At 45.3% G+C, this 19,896-nt stretch overlaps 1 protein-coding gene across 1 annotated transcript in view; it reads left to right on the top strand.

Moving 5' to 3' along the window:
- The window catches only part of KSR2 (kinase suppressor of ras 2), a 515,890-nt gene that overhangs the window by 392,732 nt on the left and 103,262 nt on the right, over positions 1–19,896 (top strand). The window contains exon 8 of the mRNA XM_008004868.3: positions 17,174–17,241. Coding sequence (XP_008003059.1) covers positions 17,174–17,241 — 68 coding nt within the window. The remainder of the gene's footprint in view (positions 1–17,173; positions 17,242–19,896) is intronic.

Here is a 19,896-nt window from a genome sequence, read left to right as displayed (position 1 = left end):
TGCCAAGGGTTGGGAGAGGAGGTTGTGGGAAGGATAGGGATGGGATCGGGGGGCAGGCTGCAAGAACACAGACTTGGAAAGCAGTCAGAACTGAGTTTGGGTCCCAGCTCCATTACTAAACTCTTGCATGAGCTTAAGCAGAGGTGTACCATCATGGGGCTCAGCGTCTCTCTCTACATCGCAAGTGTGACATTAACGCCCACCACAGGGCTGTTGGAAGGAGTCAATGAAATGTCCATGCTCCAGATTGCAATGTTTTATCACATTCTTCTCTATTCCATCTTGTGCAAAAATGACTCCTGGCATATAAGAGGCAAAATTCAAAACCAAAAATTCAAAACATGAAGATCTGACATGCTTCAGGAGTTTTGACATAGTGCTTGCAGAAACTACAACAGAATTGAGAGCAATCTCCAGTACATAATTATGAGCATGCATTGCTAATATCACCAGTTGAAGTTGAGACGTGTTCTACAATAAATTCCTGCAGTTTTTGCATTAGTTATAGTGAGGATAGAGGGTTACTTGTATGTGTTTTCAAAGATTGGCAGAATTTTGGATGCACTTATGAGCTGATAGAAGGGTTGGATGAGGGATAGAAATGGGAGATGTACAGACCCCACTGTCAAGGAGTTTAGAGGAGACACACCTATGGAAATTGAATGTCAATAAAATGAGAGTGTACACATAAAGGGCGGTGACAGGTGACATTTCAGAGAGGTGACACCAAGGATGAGGAGGCAGCTTCTTGTAGAAAATGAGCAGAACCATTTGTTCACTTATTCAACTAATACTTTTTGGGCACCTGCTGTAGACTGCACTATTGTAGGCACTGGGGAAACGACAGTGAATAAAAGAGACAAAATCCTTCCCTAGTTTCTATGCTGGGGCATGGGCAGGAGTTGGGCAGACCGTAAACAAAGTAAATTAGTAAATTAGGTCATATGATAAGATGATGCAAAATGCTAAGAAGATGGACAAAGCAGAGAAGGGTCAGGATGGGGGCTGCAACTTCAATTAAAGTGTTCAAGGATGGTCTCATACCTGAGTGAGAACTTTGCAAAAATAGTAGTGTGTGATCTGGGTCATTTCCTGTCCTCTGAAAGCCCCTCCAGAAGCCTGGATTTGAACCTTCCCTGAAGGGAATGATTTTTTTTTTTTTTTTTTTTTTCACCCAGAGCAAATCCAGTTCTGTTACTGCCAGAAACTCCCTGGGTGACAGGGATTGGATTGGCCTCATGCTATTCTGCACATGGTCCCTGGACCAGCACCATGAGCATCACCTGGCGCCTGGCTGGAAATGCATATTCTCGGGGCCCACTCCAGACCTGCCAAATCAGAATTTGCATTTAAGATGGTCCTTGATATGGTTTGGCTGTGTCCCCACCCAAATCTCATCTTGAATTGTAGCTCCCATAATTCCCACGTGTTGTGGGAGGTACCCGGTGGGAGATAATTGCATCATGGGGGCCGTTTCCCGCGTACTGTTCTTGTGGTAGTGAATAAGTCTCAAGAGATCTGATGCTTTTATAAGGGGAAACACCTTTCGCTTGACTTTCATTCTCTCTTGTCACCACCTTTGGGCTTCCACCATGATTGTGAGGCCTCCCCAGCCGCATGGAACTATGACTCCATTAAACCTCTTTTTCTTTATAAATTACCCAGTCTCAGGTACGTCTTTATCAGCAGCACAAAAGCAGGCTAATACAGTCCTGGTGATTCTTTTGCACATTAACGTTTGAGAAACACTACTCTAGGTGATCTCCAAATTTCTTTCCTGAGCTACTTTTCATTTTCTAGATGATGGTTCTCAAACTTGAGTGTGCACAAGAATCCCCTGGAGGGTTTATTTAAAAAACAGCTTTCTGGGCTCCACTTCTAGACTCTCAGGTTCAATACCTCTGGGGTGGACTCCCAGAATGTCTATTTCTCTCAAGTTCCCAGGCCACGCTGAGGCTGCTGGCCCTTGGACCCCAGTTTGCAAACCACTGCTCTACCTTAGAAGTACTAGCTTAAAAAACAAATTCAAACTGTATTGTCCAGCTAGACATTTTATAATGCGAGATGTTTGTGTAAGTCTTTGCTGATGGTGTTTCAGGCTCTTCTGTTCTTACACACCTTAGCTGCACTCTATAGATAGGAATCTTTTTCATCATCATCTGCCCAGCAAATTCATCCATTGGTGTGACGAGCCTAAAAGATAACGTGTGATTAGGAGGCAGGCATGGTGGCTCACGCGTGTAATCCCAGAACTTTGGGAGGCTAAGGCAGGCAGATCATTTGAGGTCAGGAGTTCGAGACCAGCCTGGCCAACATGGTGAAACCCCGTCTCCACTAAAACTACAAAAAATTAGCCGAGTTTGGTGGTGGGTGCCTGTACTCCCAGCTACTCGGGAGGCTGAGGCAGGAGAATCACTTGAATGTAGGAGGTGGAGGTTGCAGTGAGCCGAGATTGCACTACTGCACTCCAGCCTGGGTGACAGAGTGAGACCCTATCTCCAAAAAAAAAAAAAAAAAAAAGATAACGTGTGATTAGGAACACAGGCTGTAGGTCAGACATGCCTGTATTTGAACCCTGACTCTGCTGCCAGCTGGTTGTGTGGCCCCTTGGAGCCTCAGTTTTTTTTTTTTTTTTTTTGTAGAATGGGGATAATAATATCCACCTTACTAGACTGCTTAACAACAACAACAACGACAACAAAACAAGGTAATTGTTCAATGACATGTTCATCCTAGTGCCCAGTCCAGTAGAAGTATTTAATTAATGTAAGCTAATGCTATATTACTAACTCTATGAATTAACTTTGGGGTACCCCTCCACCCAGGAAGCCAGAAACATCTCCTTCATGTCTAACCCCCTTCCCTCCTGCTCCGATTTCATGCCCACTTCCTCCGGAATTATCATTAGCTGTCTTGTTGGCATTCTGAATAGAGAGATTAATGAACTAATAGGAAATTAAGACTCAGAAAGCAATTTGCAGTTATCTAAATTGAGGCGTTTTCATCTAATAGGTTCATGAGAACGGAATGGAGTTTAGCTCTGAGAGTAGAATGTCAGCACAATTCACATATTGTCTGATAACTGCATTCAGCTGGCAGAAGTTTGCTTTTGCAGTAAGATGCTGATGGGTTTCCCAACCTTCAATCATGTGTTATCTGCATTCTTCCCCCTTCTCGGGGTCCTTCCACAAGTTTCTGCAGAGCTGAGATCTGGTTCCTTGGAAGCCTCTCTACCGCTATCTGCATTTCTTGCAGGAAAATGCACAACGTGATTTGGGTGACACCTGCTCTAGAAAACGAGAGTTTGAACGGAGATGCTTTCTTTTTTTTTTTTTTTTTTTTTTCCATGGGCTGGAGTGTGGAAGAGAGGGGAGCACCTTCCAGAACCACAAGTGGATAAGTAGCATTTTAGCTGTCTCTGATGCCTGTTTTAGCTGCCCGTTTTCTCTTCTCAGATTATGTTTTGGTTCTGGTTAGTTCAGCCATCTCTGAGCGTGTGGGGATTCTTTGCTGCCACTCGGAGTATGAGGGTGAAGAAGACACACTTGTCCTGGGGATGCTCACAGTCACTATCAGTTCTCAAGCTGTGCCCTGACCCCACCTATCTCGGGATCAAGGTGCAAGCTTAACATTGCAGCTTCCAGAGCTCCTCTGCAGATTTCCTGGACCAGGCTGTGAGCATAAGGCCTAGAAACGTGCATTTTACTAAGCCTCCCAGATAATTCGTATTTGTATTTAAGTGTGGAAGTGCTGCAGTGCTGCGTCAAGGTCAGGCGGATGCAGTAACGCACATCAAGGTGCTCTGCTGGAAGACCTTGAAGCTACGTCTTGAAGGAAGAGGAGTTAGCCAGGTGAAACAGAGTCAGGGCGCTCTGGGCCGAGGAAACAGCCTGAGCAAAAGCTTGGACCGGGACATTAAAGGCCTTGAGCATATTTTGCAATTGTTTGTACCAGGCAGGGACTGGGGGAGAGTGGAGATAGATTCTGCTTTGCAGCCACAGGACTGAGCCTGGCTTGGGTGGGCTAGTTATTGCCATGATTCAGGCTGCTGCTACCTGACGCTCCAGGCAGGGGACAGGATGGGGGTGGGAGGCATTGCTCAGTGCCCATACAGACCCACTCCTGGAAAAGCAATCTTGGACTCAGGCTCTCATTATCGCAAGAGTGGGCTGTTTGCCAAGTACAGGGCCATGGGGAGGAGCATGCTGGTGTCAAGATCACCCTTCCTGTGGGTGGCAGAGTGAGGAACGCACACTGGGAGTTGCGATATTCTCTGAGTCATCTGCTCTCAGGGCCTTAGATTCGAAGGGTCTGATCAACTAAGGGATTTCAGAGTACTTCATAGATGCTGGAGGCTTATTCTTCCCTAGGACCAAGGAGCACTCACGCCTCTGCTTTGAAGACAGGATGATATTATAAACTCAGCGGCCAATGGTCATAGTCTGACCTCACCCACTTCCGTCTTGTGTTCAGATCAGATTTCCAGTGATCTCTTTGGCCAGCCGCTGCTACAGAGGCTGCGGCAAATGGCTAGTACCTTGCAGCTGCCTCACCCAGGTACCTGGGACTAAGCCCCTCCCCCTTCCCCAGGTAGTTCAGAGCCAGTGACTACCTTTTTCAGGGCTGCAAAATCCCAGCCTCCTTACCTTGAGACAAATAGATTTTTTTTTTTTTTTTTTTTTTTTTTTTGAGACAGAGTCTCGCTCTGTTGCCCAGGCTGGAGTGCAGTGGCCGGTCCGGCTCACTGCAAGCTCCGCCTCCCGGGTTTACGCCATTCTCCTGCCTCAGCCTTCCGAGTAGCTGGGACTACAGGCACCGGCCACCTCGCCCGGCTAGTGTTTTTTATTTTATTTTTTTGTAGTTTTCAGTAGAGACGGGGTTTCACCATATTAACCAGGATGGTCTCGAACTCCTGACCTCGTGATCCGCCCGTCTCGGCATCCCAAAGTGCTGGGATTACAGGCTTGAGCCACCGCGCTCAGCCAACAAATAGATTTTATGGTACAGTTTTTCCTGCAGGGTCCCCATGGTATCAGGCTGAGACTGCATTCACCTGAAACCACATCCATGCCTGGCTTCTCTCTACTCCTGACCTTGCTTCCTCCACAATGAAATAGGTTTCTTTTTTTCTTTTTTGAGACAGAGTCTCACCCTGTTGCCCAGGATGGAGTGCAAAGGCATGATCTTGGCCCACTGCAGCCTGGAACACCCGGGTTCAAGCAATTTTCCCCCTCTGCCTCCTGAGTAGCTGGGATTACAGGTGCCCACCACCAAGTCCGACCAATTTTTGCATTTTTACTAGAGACAGGGTTTCACTAAGTTGGCCAGGCTGGTCTCAAACTCCTGGCCTCAAGTGATCTGCCTGCCTCGGCTTCCCAAAGTGCTGGGATTACAGGCATGAACCACTGTGCCCGGCTAGAATAGGTTTCTTCTGAGCATACTCCCTCAGTAAATCATTTGCAAGAATATTCATTTCAGGATCTGCTTCTACAAAACTCAACTTATGACAGTGAAACAACAGCAAGGATACAGACTGCGGGCAGAGAGAGCTGAGTTCAGGTCCTGGCCCTGCCACTCCCTCACTGTGTGACTCTGGGAAGGTTTCTAAACCTCTCTGATGTACAGTGACGCTAACACATTCATTCCATGTGATGAAATATGTTCATGCCCCAATAATAATGACTTGAGAATTCTTTCAAATTAGAATCTTTAAATATGTTGTTCAGCATTTATTTCATTGCAAAACTCGACTTTATATGAATGCGAAGTATAAAAAGAAACAGACCCACTAAATCGCTTCCATGGGTTGAAGCAACATCGAAGTTCTGGAAAATTTTAGCACATTTTCGCCTTTTCTGTAGTTCTGGTTCTCTGCTCTTCTTTCAGAATTTTCTGAATCAGCCAACTTCTTGGAAGACTTGTTAAACGGTTTATTTCAGTTTTTCTCAACCTTGGCACTATTGGCATTTGGGGCCAGATAATTCTATGTTGTGGGGGCTGTCCTGTCGTTGGAGGATGTTTAACACCATCTACAGTTTCTACCTGCTAGATGCCAGTAGCACCCCCTCCTCACTCCCAGTTGTGACCATGAAAAATGTCTGCAGACATTGCCAAATGTCTCCTGGGGGTCAAAACTGCCCACAGTAGAGAGCTACTCATCCCTAAGCCATGGGACTGTGCTGTGCATTGTTCAGTTTTAGAATGGCAGCCTGCAGTTGCTTGACCTGTGCTTGGACTCATTACTCAAATAGTCAACTTGTAGGGTGAATCCTTATATATATTTCAGGTTATAGGGTGAACTACAGGGTTATCTACTCTATAATTATAGGATGATATAGGCATTATAATCCCTATTATACTAGGGGGTGATCAACCATCCCAGTTTGTCTGGGACTTTCTGAGGTTTACCACTGAAAGTCCCAAGTGCCTAGAAACCCTTCAGTCAGGCCTAGGTTGGTCACCTTATAATAGAGGTAGGTCTTTACTAGCTAAAAACATTTTATACGTTCCGGTTGAGGTCACTGCCCGCTTCTGTAGGAGTGAGGCCCGTGATCGTTCCCCTGGTAAGGTAAGACATGCTGTTTGAAAGCCTGAGTTAACCAGCACAAGATGTCCAGTGTATTCCAGTGGTGTTGTCATGGCCTTTATACGAGTCCTCTTTCCTCCTGCCTGCAGTAGCTGGCCAGACATGCTTGTACCTACTTCTTTTTATATAAGCAGTCACTTTACTAATTTTCACTTACATAAGCCACGCACTCCTCAATTGAGTTTTGCCGTGTTAGTGGATCTTTTCACTGGGATTCGTACACATCAAAATCCAAGTGAAAATGTCCAATAACACAGCAAAACCAAGCACATCTTGGGTTTCCCTCTTGCCCTGTGCATTCTGCTCTCCTATGTTCTTGCATAAAAACGTGCTTTACCTAAAAATGTCCTATTTTTTTGGAAAATGGCTGCAGCCACAAGTGATGAGGAGATAACAGTGTGAAGTAAGCCATGGCTGCTTTGAGCCACCATTGCACTGATTTACCCAGACCTTTAAAAAGTGGGGAAATGATGAGTGCTGCTGTCGCAGCTGCTGCGAAGTTCCTGGAAGCTTCGGGAGTTTGTACAACAGGCAGGATATTGGCAGGATATAATTATGAGCAAGTATTTCAGAGATCACCAGCTTGAATCTTGAACTTACTTTTCTATTAATAGAAACACTTCAGTTTTTGCAATAATTATAATGGCAGTTAATCATCCCATATATGCGTTTTTACCTATGATAAGCAAAAATTTAGGTCTAATTATAGTTGTATCTGAGGGATGCTTATAATTCTACTGGGGGCTGAGGTGGGATTAGATGTGATAATGATGATGATAATTATGATGATGCTATCATGTATTGGGGGCTCACCCAGGTGCCAGACATTTTGCTAAACACTTTACATGCATGATCTCATTTAATCCTTGCCACAACTATGGAAAGTAGGTAGGGTCTGTTATTACCCCCATTTTACAGACAAGGAAACAGAGGCCGTCAGAAGTAAACAGCTGGCTCTAAGTGTCATGGTGAGTGGATCTGTTACTCAAACCCACTGATCGCTCTGATTCAAGATCCCAGACTTTTAACCACTTTACATAGGCTGGCTACACAGAAGGCTGGCAATAAATGCTACGTGTCACTCTGCTTGCCCTTTAACTAAACAAGCAGAACAGAGTATAAGAATCTGGTCTCAATCCCAGCCTGGACCAAAGCTTTTCGTCATTTGACCCCCAGCCTGCCCCACGCTCCCCTCATCCTTTGTTAAATTGAAAGACGACAACTGGATCTCTGTGTTCTGATGAACATCTCTGGGTTCAGAGAGCCAAGAAGACTCTCCAGTCACTTTCTCCTTTTTCAGGGAAGGTAGGGGAGAGGAGAGGAGGGAGGGTACAGCAAGTAATCAATGTACAGCTTCCCTTGCAGTGTTCTCTTATGGAGAGAAAAGTGCTGGGGGGTTCCTGGTGATTTTTCATGATGTCCCTGGAGCCCGAGGTCTGATTTATATGTCAATACTCCCTACCACCCGCCCTTTGCTCATTTATATTGTGGTTGGCTATAGGCTAAAGAGCTAGACCCCACCGAGTTGTTAGCAGTGAGGGAAAGGGTGTTTTGCTATCCTGCACTTGGAGCATATGGAGGCATTTCTAGAAGCATTGGTTCAAACAAGAGACCACAGGGGAACTCACATGAGACCAGAATGCTCAATTGGGGTATGCAGTGAACCAAGCCCTGCTGCAAAGGGGGCAAGGATTTGGTTTCGTTGTTTTTTTTTTTTTTTTTTTTTTTTTGCAAGAAGCCTTCAGGAACACTTAATGCGGTGACCTGGAAAAGGAAAGCAGGTACAGAGAGTAGGGAAGATAATGAGAGGGGAACTTTGCTGCCCTTTAATTGCAAGTTTCTGCTGCCAGAGGGGGGTCTTTTCAAAATGCTTAGCCAGCATTCCCCTCCGGGTTTAAAATCCTTCATTAGTTCCCCCTGGCTCTCGGCAAAATCCAGCTGCATGATGAGACCCTGCGCCATGTTTGCTTCCTCCTCTATCCCCTCGTATCTCTCCCCTCTTCGTGCCTAGAGCTCCAGCTTCCCTGAGCCATCAATCCCTGCAGCAGGCCATGTGCCCACTTATTGACATGTCTTTGCACCCCATTGCTACTGCCTGCATCTTTCTTGCACACCTCTCCTGGCTCTTATTTATCTTTTAAGCTCAGCTCAGTCACCACTTTCCTCCAGGAAGCCCTCCTTGACTCCCCTCAAATCTGAAGTGCCACTGTCTGCCCTTTTCTGTCACACCATATTACATACTACTATGTTGTATTTGTCTATTTACCTGTCTGTCTTCCTGACCAGACTTTAAACTCTTTGAAGGCAGGGCCATCTCGTTTCTGGACTGTTCACTGTTTAAACCTCTAGGGCCAGCGCGGTGCTTGGCACATGGTAAATGCTCAGTAAATATTTGTTGCTTGAGTAGATCTCAGTAGGGACCTCTGGAGAGAAAGTGGTTCTTGCCAATATGAGGCCCCCAAAATCTGGTTCAAATCCAGATGGGCTCATTTCTAAGAGGCAATTTGGGGGCAGTAGGATGAGTAGAAAGATGTTCATGCTTGAAGCCACAAGAGACGGGTTTACATTCTTGGACAGTACATTTCTTGCTAGACTGTAAGATCTTTAAAGAAAGAATTCTTGTCTTATTTAATTATTATACCCCAGTGCCGAGCACAGCCCTTGGCACAGAGGAGGAACACAGTGTTTTCTTGTGGGCATGCATGGGTAAATTGTCCTAATTCTGCCCATTACTATCTGTATGACTGAGCTTGTTACTGGACCCCAGTCTTCTTGACTTAAAAATGGGTGTACATGGAATACTATGCAGTCATAAAAAAGAACAAGATCATGTCTTTTGCAGGAACATGGATGGAACTGGAGGCCATCATCCTTAGCAAACTAACACGGGAACAGAAAACAAAGTACCACATGTTCTCACTTATAAGTGGGAGCTAAATGATGAGAACACATGGACAGAAAGAGGGGGCCAGGCCAGGCGCGGTGGCTCATGCCTGTAATCCCAGCACTTTGGGAGGCCAAGGCAGGCAGATCACGTGAGGTCAGCAGTTTGAGACCAGCCTGGCAAACATGGTGAAACCCTGTCTCTACAAAAAATACCAAAATTAGCCAAGATTGTGCCATTGCACTCCAGCCTGGGCAACAGAGCAAGACTCCATCTCAAAAAAAAAAAAAAAAAAAAAAGTTAAAAAGCAAAAGAAAATACTGGGGGAAAAAGATAACAGTTAAAAAGAGTCTTGGACTTAGTCTTAAACTTGATTGCAGTCTAAAACTTAAATTGAGGTTTTAAAAACATGCGCATAGAAGACAGAGTTATGCATCACATGATTACACAATGGGGGCACATCTATGAGGATTTATCACTTCTGTTTTCTGAAGAATGAGTGAGCAAAATGAATGTATTAGATCTGCAGTGAGAGTAAACAGACAAACAGAAGCTAATAAGGGTTAAAATATAGGTAAAACATTTCACACAGTTTATCTCACATGGTAAAGGGAAATCATTATTATTCCTAGTCTCATGGTCAATATTGTGATTCCATAACCATACGTAAATTGATATCCACTATTTTATTAACAAAAGTAAGCCAACAAAGCTAGGTGTTCAGTACTTTTCACATATTACATGGGTGTAACAATATCCACCTCTTATGAGATTGCTGTTCAGGGGACATGGGTTGTAGAATTTAGCGCCTGGCTCAAAGTTTGTGCTTGCTGAATGTTTCCTCAATTGGATATTAGGAGCCAGGTTTTTAAAATGTTCCATTTGCACTCCGGAGGGAAAGCCCAGGCCCTACTCACACAGATTATTGTGAAGTTAGCTGGTATGGAACAAGAAAAAGTAGGAGAAATGAGAGATTGAAGCTGATTGGAGCAAATTTTCATCCATTGGTTAGAATTGCCCAATGAATGGTGAGAAATTGACGTGACAGTCTTCCCCAGGAGGGGTCTTGCCCGTCCCTCCTGTGAACGCCAGCATTCCAATCCCAGCTCCGCGCCAGGCTCTAGGCTTGTGACTGCTTCCCAGGGGCCATGACAAATCTTTCAAGAAAACAGCAGAGCTGCTTGTGAAAGAGACCATGTGTCCCCCGCGGTTTCCATGGAGATCCAGTTTGCTTCTGGTCAAATCCTTGCCCCCGAGCCCCATACTGGGAAGAAGGGAGGGAAGAAAGAAGGGGGCATCATTGCATTTCACAAACAAAGAGGGATATGATTTATAACAAATAGAAATGACCTTTCAATAACGGTTTTCATAGGGATTAGAATGTTTCTAAATCTCAGTGCCTGACAGATTTCCCCTTCCACGCGTTCTTTTTCTTTCCTCCTCTTTCTCTCTCTGATACTTACCCACCAGATAATAAGCACCAGGCACCTTTCAATGAAGGAGGAAAGGAAAGGGAGGTAGAACATGAGGGAGACCTAGATTCTGCCCTCAAGATGAATTCACATATTTAATTTTCAGACAGAGACGATGTCTCATTTAGCCAGCAGCTCCCTTGGGGGAATGAGATGTTCCTCGTAAGCAACTTTTCCCGATAACTGAAGCTTATCCTATTAAACCTTGGAAGTTAAAAGAAAAAAAGTTAACTATTTGCAATGAAAGTTTTAAATAAATCCTTTCCAAGTTTGCAGGCTCTATGAGGGTGGCAGGGCGTTTCCTGCGTGTGTTCAGAGTGGGTCGTATCCCTGCCTGCTAAAGCATTGACCTATTTCGTGCCTATGTGGCACTACTCATTCTCTCATTAAATGCTCTCTTGCCCTGCTAGGAAGGGCAGACCTGTGATTTAGGCTCAGGTCAGCTTGATTCCAAAGTGCAAACTTTTGACCACTTCTGGAACCTTATAGGACCTTCCCTGGTGCCTGGGAATCCTTCAGACTCACCATCTTGAAACATGGAGCTCCTCCTGGCCCACGTCTGGTGTGGAGGTTTGCCTTCTTTCATGTTGTTAGAGGCGGTCTGCTGTGTCCACCCACCTCTTCCCTTCCTCCTTGGGGAATGGAGCACCTGGAGAACCAAATTCATAAAGGACTGGCAGCTAGAGACGCACGAGGAGTCAAGGGGCAGAAGGCTTGGTTTTGGTGTGAGAGCCGTGTGGAAGGCCACGTTTATGCCCTGAATTTCTGTTAATAATCCTGATATTTTAACTGGGCTCCCCTGTTTCCACAAACCCAGAGACAAGGATGTGAGGGCAAGTGGTTTATTTGAGAGATGATCCCAGGCCATGCCAATAGAGGAGTGGGGAAGTGAGACAGAGAGTTAAGGCAGCTGGTAATGGGTGCATCAAAGAGCAGGTGCTTGTGGGGATTGGGGTGCAGGCCTAAAATGAGCATGCCTCTGGGTCATGCAAACCATGAGAGAGGGGTCTGGAATATCCATCAACCAATGCCCACCTATAGTTGGTTGAGGTCTCCAAGTGTTCTAGCCAGCCCATATTTCCAGCCAGAGAAAGTCCTCCAGCAGAGGATCTTAGGGGCTTGCTGTAGAAAGCTGTTGCACAAACTAGCAATAATTATGGTAGCTACCATAATAAAAAAGATAGTACTTGCCACTTCTTGAGATTCTACTGTGTGCCAAGTATTTGTTCTGGGCACCTTACTTGCATTGTATCATTAGTCCTCACTGCAACCCAGAGAGGCAAGATGCTACAATTGTCCCCACTTTACAGATGGGGAAACTGAGGCTCTGAGTGTATCGGGAGCTTGCCCAAGTTATCACAGCCAGGGAGTGGTGGTATCAGGATTTGAACCTAGGTTTTTTCTATGTGCTTTCCCCCTATTTTCCTTTCAGAGGAGAACATTGTATTCTGAAAGATTCAGGCTCCCATACATCTCTCATCTGGGAAGTAGAATGTATTCCTCTCATATGGTAGTTCTCAAGTTTCACGTGTGCTTGCTTAAAATTTGCATTCCCAACAGACACTTACCCAATCAGGACCTTGGAGAGTGAGGCCTGGGAATCTAATTTTGAAGCAGGTGGTCTCCTGGTAAATTATATGCTAGTAGCTCTTTCTTCCACGGGTAGGGAAAAAGAAAAGTCATATTTTGGGAAAATGCTGCACACTTCCAGCTGGAAAAACAGTTTTTGTTAAGTGGGACATAGTGTGCTTGCAAAGTCTTGCTGTGGTCCCTCTTCCCTCGCTCTCCAGAGTCTGTGTAATTTCAGGGCTTGTCTAATCCTGCCGACTCTATTAGCAGATCCTGGATGTGCAGGCTCTCATTCTTGACATCTGAACCTCCATGCAAGGTTTAAGTGCCTGGGCATTGGAGATATTTCTCTTGGGGTTTTCTGCATGAGCAAGGCTGTGTTTCCACTGCCAGTGCTGCCCTCTGAAGCCCCTGGCTGGAAGGAAGAGTGTTCGGTCTCCCACTCCTGGGACAGAGGTCAAGGAGGGCTTTCCCATTACTGCCAGAGATAAGCAACAAGGGACTCTGGAGAGGAAAAATGCCAAGGAGGAGAGCAGGAAACAGGCCAAGGTCATGGGCAGCCTCACCTGTCCTGTCTTGGATTAGCAGTGGTCTACAGGTTAAATTAAATTGCATGCCCCTGATTCAAAGTGCTGCCCACGAGATAGCCACAGGGCTTCTTTGTATCTGCAAGGCACTCTCCCAGCTAGGTTTATTAGAGATGACTCATAGGTGGGGGTGTTGGAAAGGAAAACAATTCTTTCTTGAAATTTCTGGAGTGGAGTCCAGCTATTCCAAGTGCAGAAACTTCTTGGTCCGACTCCCTTTGACATCAGATTCCCTGAAGCTCAGGGCCTCCCAAACATCTGTCTGACCATGTCATGGTCCTCAGAAACCTTCAGCGGCTTCACAGCACCTGCAGATTCAAATGCAGACCCTTTGTCTTAGCTTTTGGGGTCTCCGCCACCTCCCCTTCCTCATGTTCCCACCGTTCGTGTTGTTCTCTTCACTTTAAAAGTTCTCATCACTTTAAAATCCTCATCGACCTTTAACTTTTAACCCTTGAACTCACCACACATGTCCTGCCCTCCAAACCTTTGTGCCAGAACTTGGCTTCACCTACCCTTGACACCTACCCGAGGACCTCCCTCATTCCCCATCATTCCCCCCATCCCACTTCCCTGAAATATTTTTTCATGATCTTATGACATCTGCAGTTATTTGATTTATCTGCTTATACATTTATCATCCTTCCCCATACACAGAGAGGCCGCATTAGTCTTGTTCATTGTGTATCTCCAGTACCTGGGGCACTCCAGACCAAGCTCAATGTTGAATGAATAAAAGGCCAGTTTCACGTTTAGCAGAGCTCTGCATAAGGGTTTTGAGACATCATGAGCTTTCCCATGAGGGCTGGGATATTTCCCATAAGTCTGAGTGTCTGAGGATCTTAGAAAAGGAAAAGACAAAGAAAACCAGGTCACAGTAACTTGGGATTTTGATTAGCCTTGTGAAGTCAAGCGTCTGTATTGGGAAGAATTAGGTGTTGTTTTAGGCTTGTCTCAAAGAAGGGCATTTTGACTCAGGTAGTCATAGCTCCCGGGAACTTTCTGCTTTACCCACACCTACACCCAAAATGATAAAGCAAAAAGTGTGCAAGTTGTGAGGGCATCTAGCATCGTGGTTAAAAGTTGGGCTTGGGACCTCTGTCTCTTACTGGCTATTTGACCTTAGGTAAGTTATCCAAATTTGATGAGCCTGAGTTTCTCACTCTGTAAAATGGGACTAACAATGGTTGCTACTTCTTAGGGCTGTTACGAGGATTAAATGAATGATGTAAAGCACTTAGGATATTACCTGACACATCATACATGTTAGTTCTTGTTATTTTCAGTGCCCTACCGTTTTTATGTCCTTCATGACCAACAGCAGTTCCAAATGTTTTTCAACCATCTTAGACTTTCTGGTGCCAAGAGCTGTGTCCTCTTTTTGTAGATTCCAAAATGTCTAAGTCAGCTTTTCCCAGTCTAACTCAGACATTTGTCTAACACTCTGTCATGATTTTATCATAATTACATATCCGCTCTACTATTTTTACTTATTTTCTATTTATGGCCTTTTTAAACTTAAATTTATTGAAAGATGAAAATATATCTCATTATCATAAATGAAAAATCAACATCACTTGCCATTAATATAAGGTGTGTTAGTCTGTTATGCATTGCTATAAAGGAATACCTGAGGCTGGGTAATTTATAAAGAAAAGTTTATTTGGCTCATGGTTCTGCAGGCTGTAAAAATATGGCACCGGCATCTTCTTGGCTTCTGGTAAGGTCTCGTAGCAGAAGGAGAAGGGGGAGCAGGGGTGTCACATGGCGAGAGAGGTAGCAAGAGAGATAGAAGGAAGTGCCAGGCTCCTCTAAACAATCAGATCTCAGGGTCTTTAACAGAGTGAGAACTCACTCATTACCATAGGGAAGGCACGAAGCCATTTGTGAAGGATCCACCCTCATGACCCAAACACCTTCCACTAGGTCCACTTCCAACTTGGAGGTCATGTTTCAACATGAGACTTGGAAGGGACAAATACTCAAACCATCTCATAAGGCAACCTGGAAAAAATAAATTTTCAAATGGAAAAATCCATTGATAAAACTCCCTGTGGATACTGCTACCTGTCGAAATCCGGGACTGGACATAACACGTGTTGGAGACACCTTCTCTCTGGTGCCATCAGATTGAAAGAGAATTGGAGAGGGACTTATGTCTCACCCTGTGATTCAGCATTGTCTCATATTGCCCATGTCCCTCTTTGCTCCCCTGCTGCACTCTTGGTAGTCCCAGATCTAACTTTTTCAGAGAGGAATTCAGAGCCCCATCAGGACCATGAAAGACCAAACAAGAGAAAACCTGGGGAATTGTGCACAAATATTCCAAAACAATCAGCTAGGCTGGTGGTTCTCACCTGAGCATGCATCCGATTCAACTAGAGGGCTCGTTCAGACCCAGAGTGCTGCCTGCTACAGCCTAGCCTCCGAGTGCTGGTTCAGCAGGTCTGCCGTGGGGCCCCAGAAAAGTTCCCAGGTGGTGCTTATGCTGCTGTTCTGAGGACGCTACTTTCAGAACCACTGAACTAGACTAATTGGAGGAATCAATGTTGAGTCTGTGCCTGCATATTCAAACCATTATTTTAAAGAGAACTGTCAAATCAGGAAGAGAGTAGGGGGCAACTGTAAAGTTCCTACTTCTGAGTTTAGTATTTGTGTCTATTTTCATACTAAATCTCCAAGCAGCCTGAGGGCCACCATCTGGCAAACATGTTGGCTGCTGGAAGTTAGGCTGGTATGTGCAAAATGGTAAGAGAATTCAAGGGGATATGAATGGGGCACTTATGGCATCTTCCACTGGGTGTATCTATCCTATTGACATAAAACTCTAAAAGAAAAGGACAAAGCCAGGCTGCAGTAATTTGTGATTTTTATTATCCTTGTGAAGTCAGGCAACTTGAGGGGAAAGAACAAGGTGTCCTCTTTGGCTCCTCTCAAAGGAAGACATTTTCATTCTAAATTCTTCAACTTTATGCCTCTAAAACTTAATACCTGGCACTGATTTCATTATAATTGGAAGCCCTGGTTGAATGTGTCCTACAGCTTGAGGCTTTAAGAAAAATGAGCGGCCACCTTTGGGACCACTGACCCGGGTTTTCTGTCAGGGCAAGTCAGTTAATCTCAGTTTTTCCATCTGTGAAATGGGAATGATAATAATGCCCATTTTGTGAGATTGTTATAAAGATTAAATGACATAGTATAAAATGAGTCTTCAAGTAAATGGAAGATGATGAGAAGAATTGTGATGATGATCATGGATACAGGCTAATGGGAAAAGCATGATATTTGATATTTTTTTAAAACATGAAGTCCATGTGGGCAATGCTAATAAAACAGCTGCCATCCACTGTTGGACCACCCAAGACTGACCTGAGAGAGTAGGATACTAGAAGCCTGTCTCCAGAGTTAATTTCCTGGTTTGCTAAGGATATGCCTTTGCAGGAGCTGCCCCATCTCATCTCACATCTTAGTATCCACAGCACCCAGAGCTTTCCAGACCACTGGGGGCATCCTATCTATCCACCTATCCATCTACCTACCCATCCACCATCCATCCATCCATCCACCCACCCACCCACCCATCTATCCATTTATTTATCTATTCACTTCCCCATCTATCCATCTATCCACACATCAGCCATCAATCTATCTGTTCATTCATCTCCCATCCATTCATCTATTCATCTATCTACCCATCTATCCACCCACTCATCCACCCACCCGTCCATCCACGTACCCATTTATCCATCTATTCATCCACTCATCCATCTACCATCCATCCATCTGTTCAGCCACCTGTTAATCTATCCACCCATTCATCCACCCAGCCATGCATCCATCCATCTACCAATTTATGCATCCAACTACCCATCCATCCATCCGTGAATCCATTCACCCATTCATCTACTCACCCATCTATCCCCCATCCATCTACCCATCCATTCATCCACTCATCCACCCATCCACCCATCCATCCATCCGTCCATCCATCCATCCATCCATCCATCCACCCACCCACCTGTCCACTCACTCAGCCATTCACCTATCCATCTTTCTCTCTCTTTATCTTTCTCAGGTTAAAGTGCCACAACAAATGCACCAAAGAAGCCCCACCCTGTCATCTTCTGATCATCCACCGAGGAGGTAAGTATTTAACACTTACTGCCCTAGGGGTAGGGGTGAGGTGGGGCTCCTGCAGGTCCCGCACATAGCTGTCCCACTCGGGTTGGTTCTGAATACCTCCTGATCCCCACCTAGTTCCCCACATGGTTTCTTCCTCTCTAACACCATTCTTCCTGGCATCTGTCTCCTTTATCCTCCCCTATGCCTCTTCTCTCTATTTCTTGCCCCTCTACTGGTCCCTCAGACACTTTAGCCCCTTTTGTCTCCCCACTTAACCCCTGCTCTCTCATCCTGCCTCCTGTCCTAACTTCTAGCCTCTTCTGTTTACCAATCCCATTGCTTTTCTTCCCACCAAAAAGAGCACTGGCTGGGTGTTTTTCCATTGTGTGTTCGCTAGATTTAATCAATTGGCCTTGCAAAAGTAGGCATGAGGAGGGGTACGTCTTGGGCCTGTTGGATTGGGCCATCTGTGTCCTGTCTCCTGGGGCCCTAGGAGTGTTCGAGCCAACCTATCCAGGCAAGGAAGTAGCAGCCCTGGGAGAGCCACTACCAGGATTCCACTGCAAAAGCAAGACAAATCTGGCTGAAAGGAAAGGCTTTTCCCTGACTGCCAAGGACTTACTTATAAGGGACACTGTCTTGGGAACTCTTATAATACAACTTTCAAAATAGTTCCCCTGATCCTTGCCCAATGGGATGATCACCCCCAAACTCCATTATCCATATTGAAATTTATCCCTGAGGGACTTTCTGGACCTGTGCTGCCCAATACAGTAGCTACTAGCTACAGTTGACTATTTAAATTTAGATTAATTAAAATCAAATAAAAACACAAATTTAATTACTCAGTCACACCAGCCACATTTCAAGGGCTTATACTGGTACAAATATAGAACATTTTATTAATTGCAGAAAGTTCTACTGCACACCATAGGCCAGATCCTTGCTATTCAAAGCGTTGTCCATGGACCAGCAGCATTAGGATCGCCTGGGAGCTTGTTAGAAATGCACGACTTGTGAGGCCGGGCGCGGTGGCTCACACCTATAATCCCAGCACTTTGGGAGGCCGAGGCAGGCGGATCATGAGGTCAGGAGATCAAGACCATCCTGGCCAACATGGTGAAACCCCATCTCTGCTAAAAAAAAAAAAAAAAAAAAAAAATACAAAAAATTAGCCGGGTGTAGTGGCAGACACCTGTAGTCCCAGCTACTCAGGAGGCTGAGGCAGGAAAATGGCATGAACCTGGGAGGTGGAGCTTGCAGTGAGCTGAGATCATGCTACTGCACTCCAGCCTGGGCAACAGAGTGACACTCCATCTCAAAAAAAAAAAAAAAAAAAAAGAAAAGAAAAGAAATGCATGATTTATGGCTCCATCCCAGACCTACTGAATGAGAATCTGCATTTTAAACAGGATCTGCAGGGAATTCCCATGCACCTTAAAGTGGAGAAGCACTCTCTGGAGCAGGAGTCAGACATAAACTGAGATGCCTACGAGGGCCAAGTAGATGTCCTAAATGAGAGAAGTTGGCCAGATGGGGCTGTAGGACACTGGAAAACCCAAGTGCCATCTAGAGAGGGTAGCCAGCCACTCCAGCCATGTGGACCTACATTGCCAGCATTTCTGACATTTCCAACAAAAGCCCAAATAGAGAATTTTGTGTGCCATATGCTTATTTTTTATTTACTCAGTGTTTTTTGAGACGGAGTCTCGCTCTGTCACCCAGGATGGAGTGCAGTGGTGCAATCTCGGCTCGCTGCAACCTCTGCCTCCCGGGTTCAAGCGATTCTCCTGCCTCAGCCTCCTGAGTAGCTGGGATTACAGGCACACGCCACCTCGCCCGGCTAATTTTTGTATTTTTAGTAGAGGCGGGGTTTCACCATGTTGGCCAGAATGATCTCAGTCTCCTGAGCTCCAGTGATCCACCCGCCTCGGCCTCCCAAAGTGCTGGGATTACAGGTGTGAGCCACTGTGCCTGGCCCATATGCTTATTTTTAAATGTAAGCAGTTTATTAAAATCTTTTAAACTCATGCTGGTCACCTCCCTTCAAACCCCTCATCTATAGGATGGATAGAGCCTTCAAATCACCAGGGAGCAACTTTAGAGTACAGCAACTTGCTAATCGGACATGGAGTCCTCCTTCCCTGTCCTCCCACTTTCCCACTCCCATGTCCCCTGGCCTTGGTCAGTACATATTCCTGGGAATCTGCCCTAATTCAGAATGAACCCAAGGGAAACTTAAAGAAGGAGGCAAATTGCTGCTGAAAGCACTGTGATGTGTCCCAAAGCCAACTTTCAATGATCTTTGCATTGTTTATCTCCAAAAACACAGAAAATTGCAAGTGAAGGCAAAGTCTTCAGCTCCTTTCTCTTACCCTTCCCACCCCACATCCTTAATTGAGAGCCATCTGTTCCTTGAATAACTGTATACACTCAATAAGGCTATTTTAAAGTTTGAATTCTCACCTCTCTTGAGACCCTGCCTTGGGTCAGCCTCATTGGAAAAATTGCCTCCCACCAAATTCTCCTCTGTAAAAGGTTCTGCTAGCAGCTGATTCCCATATGGACAGAACCAGCCTGTTGGAAGGTGATGGCTCTCAAAGGCTGACGTTTGAAGAAGGGCTCCCTCCCACCCACCCTCAAGGCCATGCCTCCTTTTGTTCAAGGGTGGCAGGT

The sequence above is a fragment of the Chlorocebus sabaeus genome, chromosome 11 (genome assembly GCF_047675955.1).
Source record: "Chlorocebus sabaeus isolate Y175 chromosome 11, mChlSab1.0.hap1, whole genome shotgun sequence".
Lineage (NCBI taxonomy): Eukaryota > Metazoa > Chordata > Mammalia > Primates > Cercopithecidae > Chlorocebus > Chlorocebus sabaeus.
This window is presented reverse-complemented; position numbering and strand designations above follow the sequence as displayed.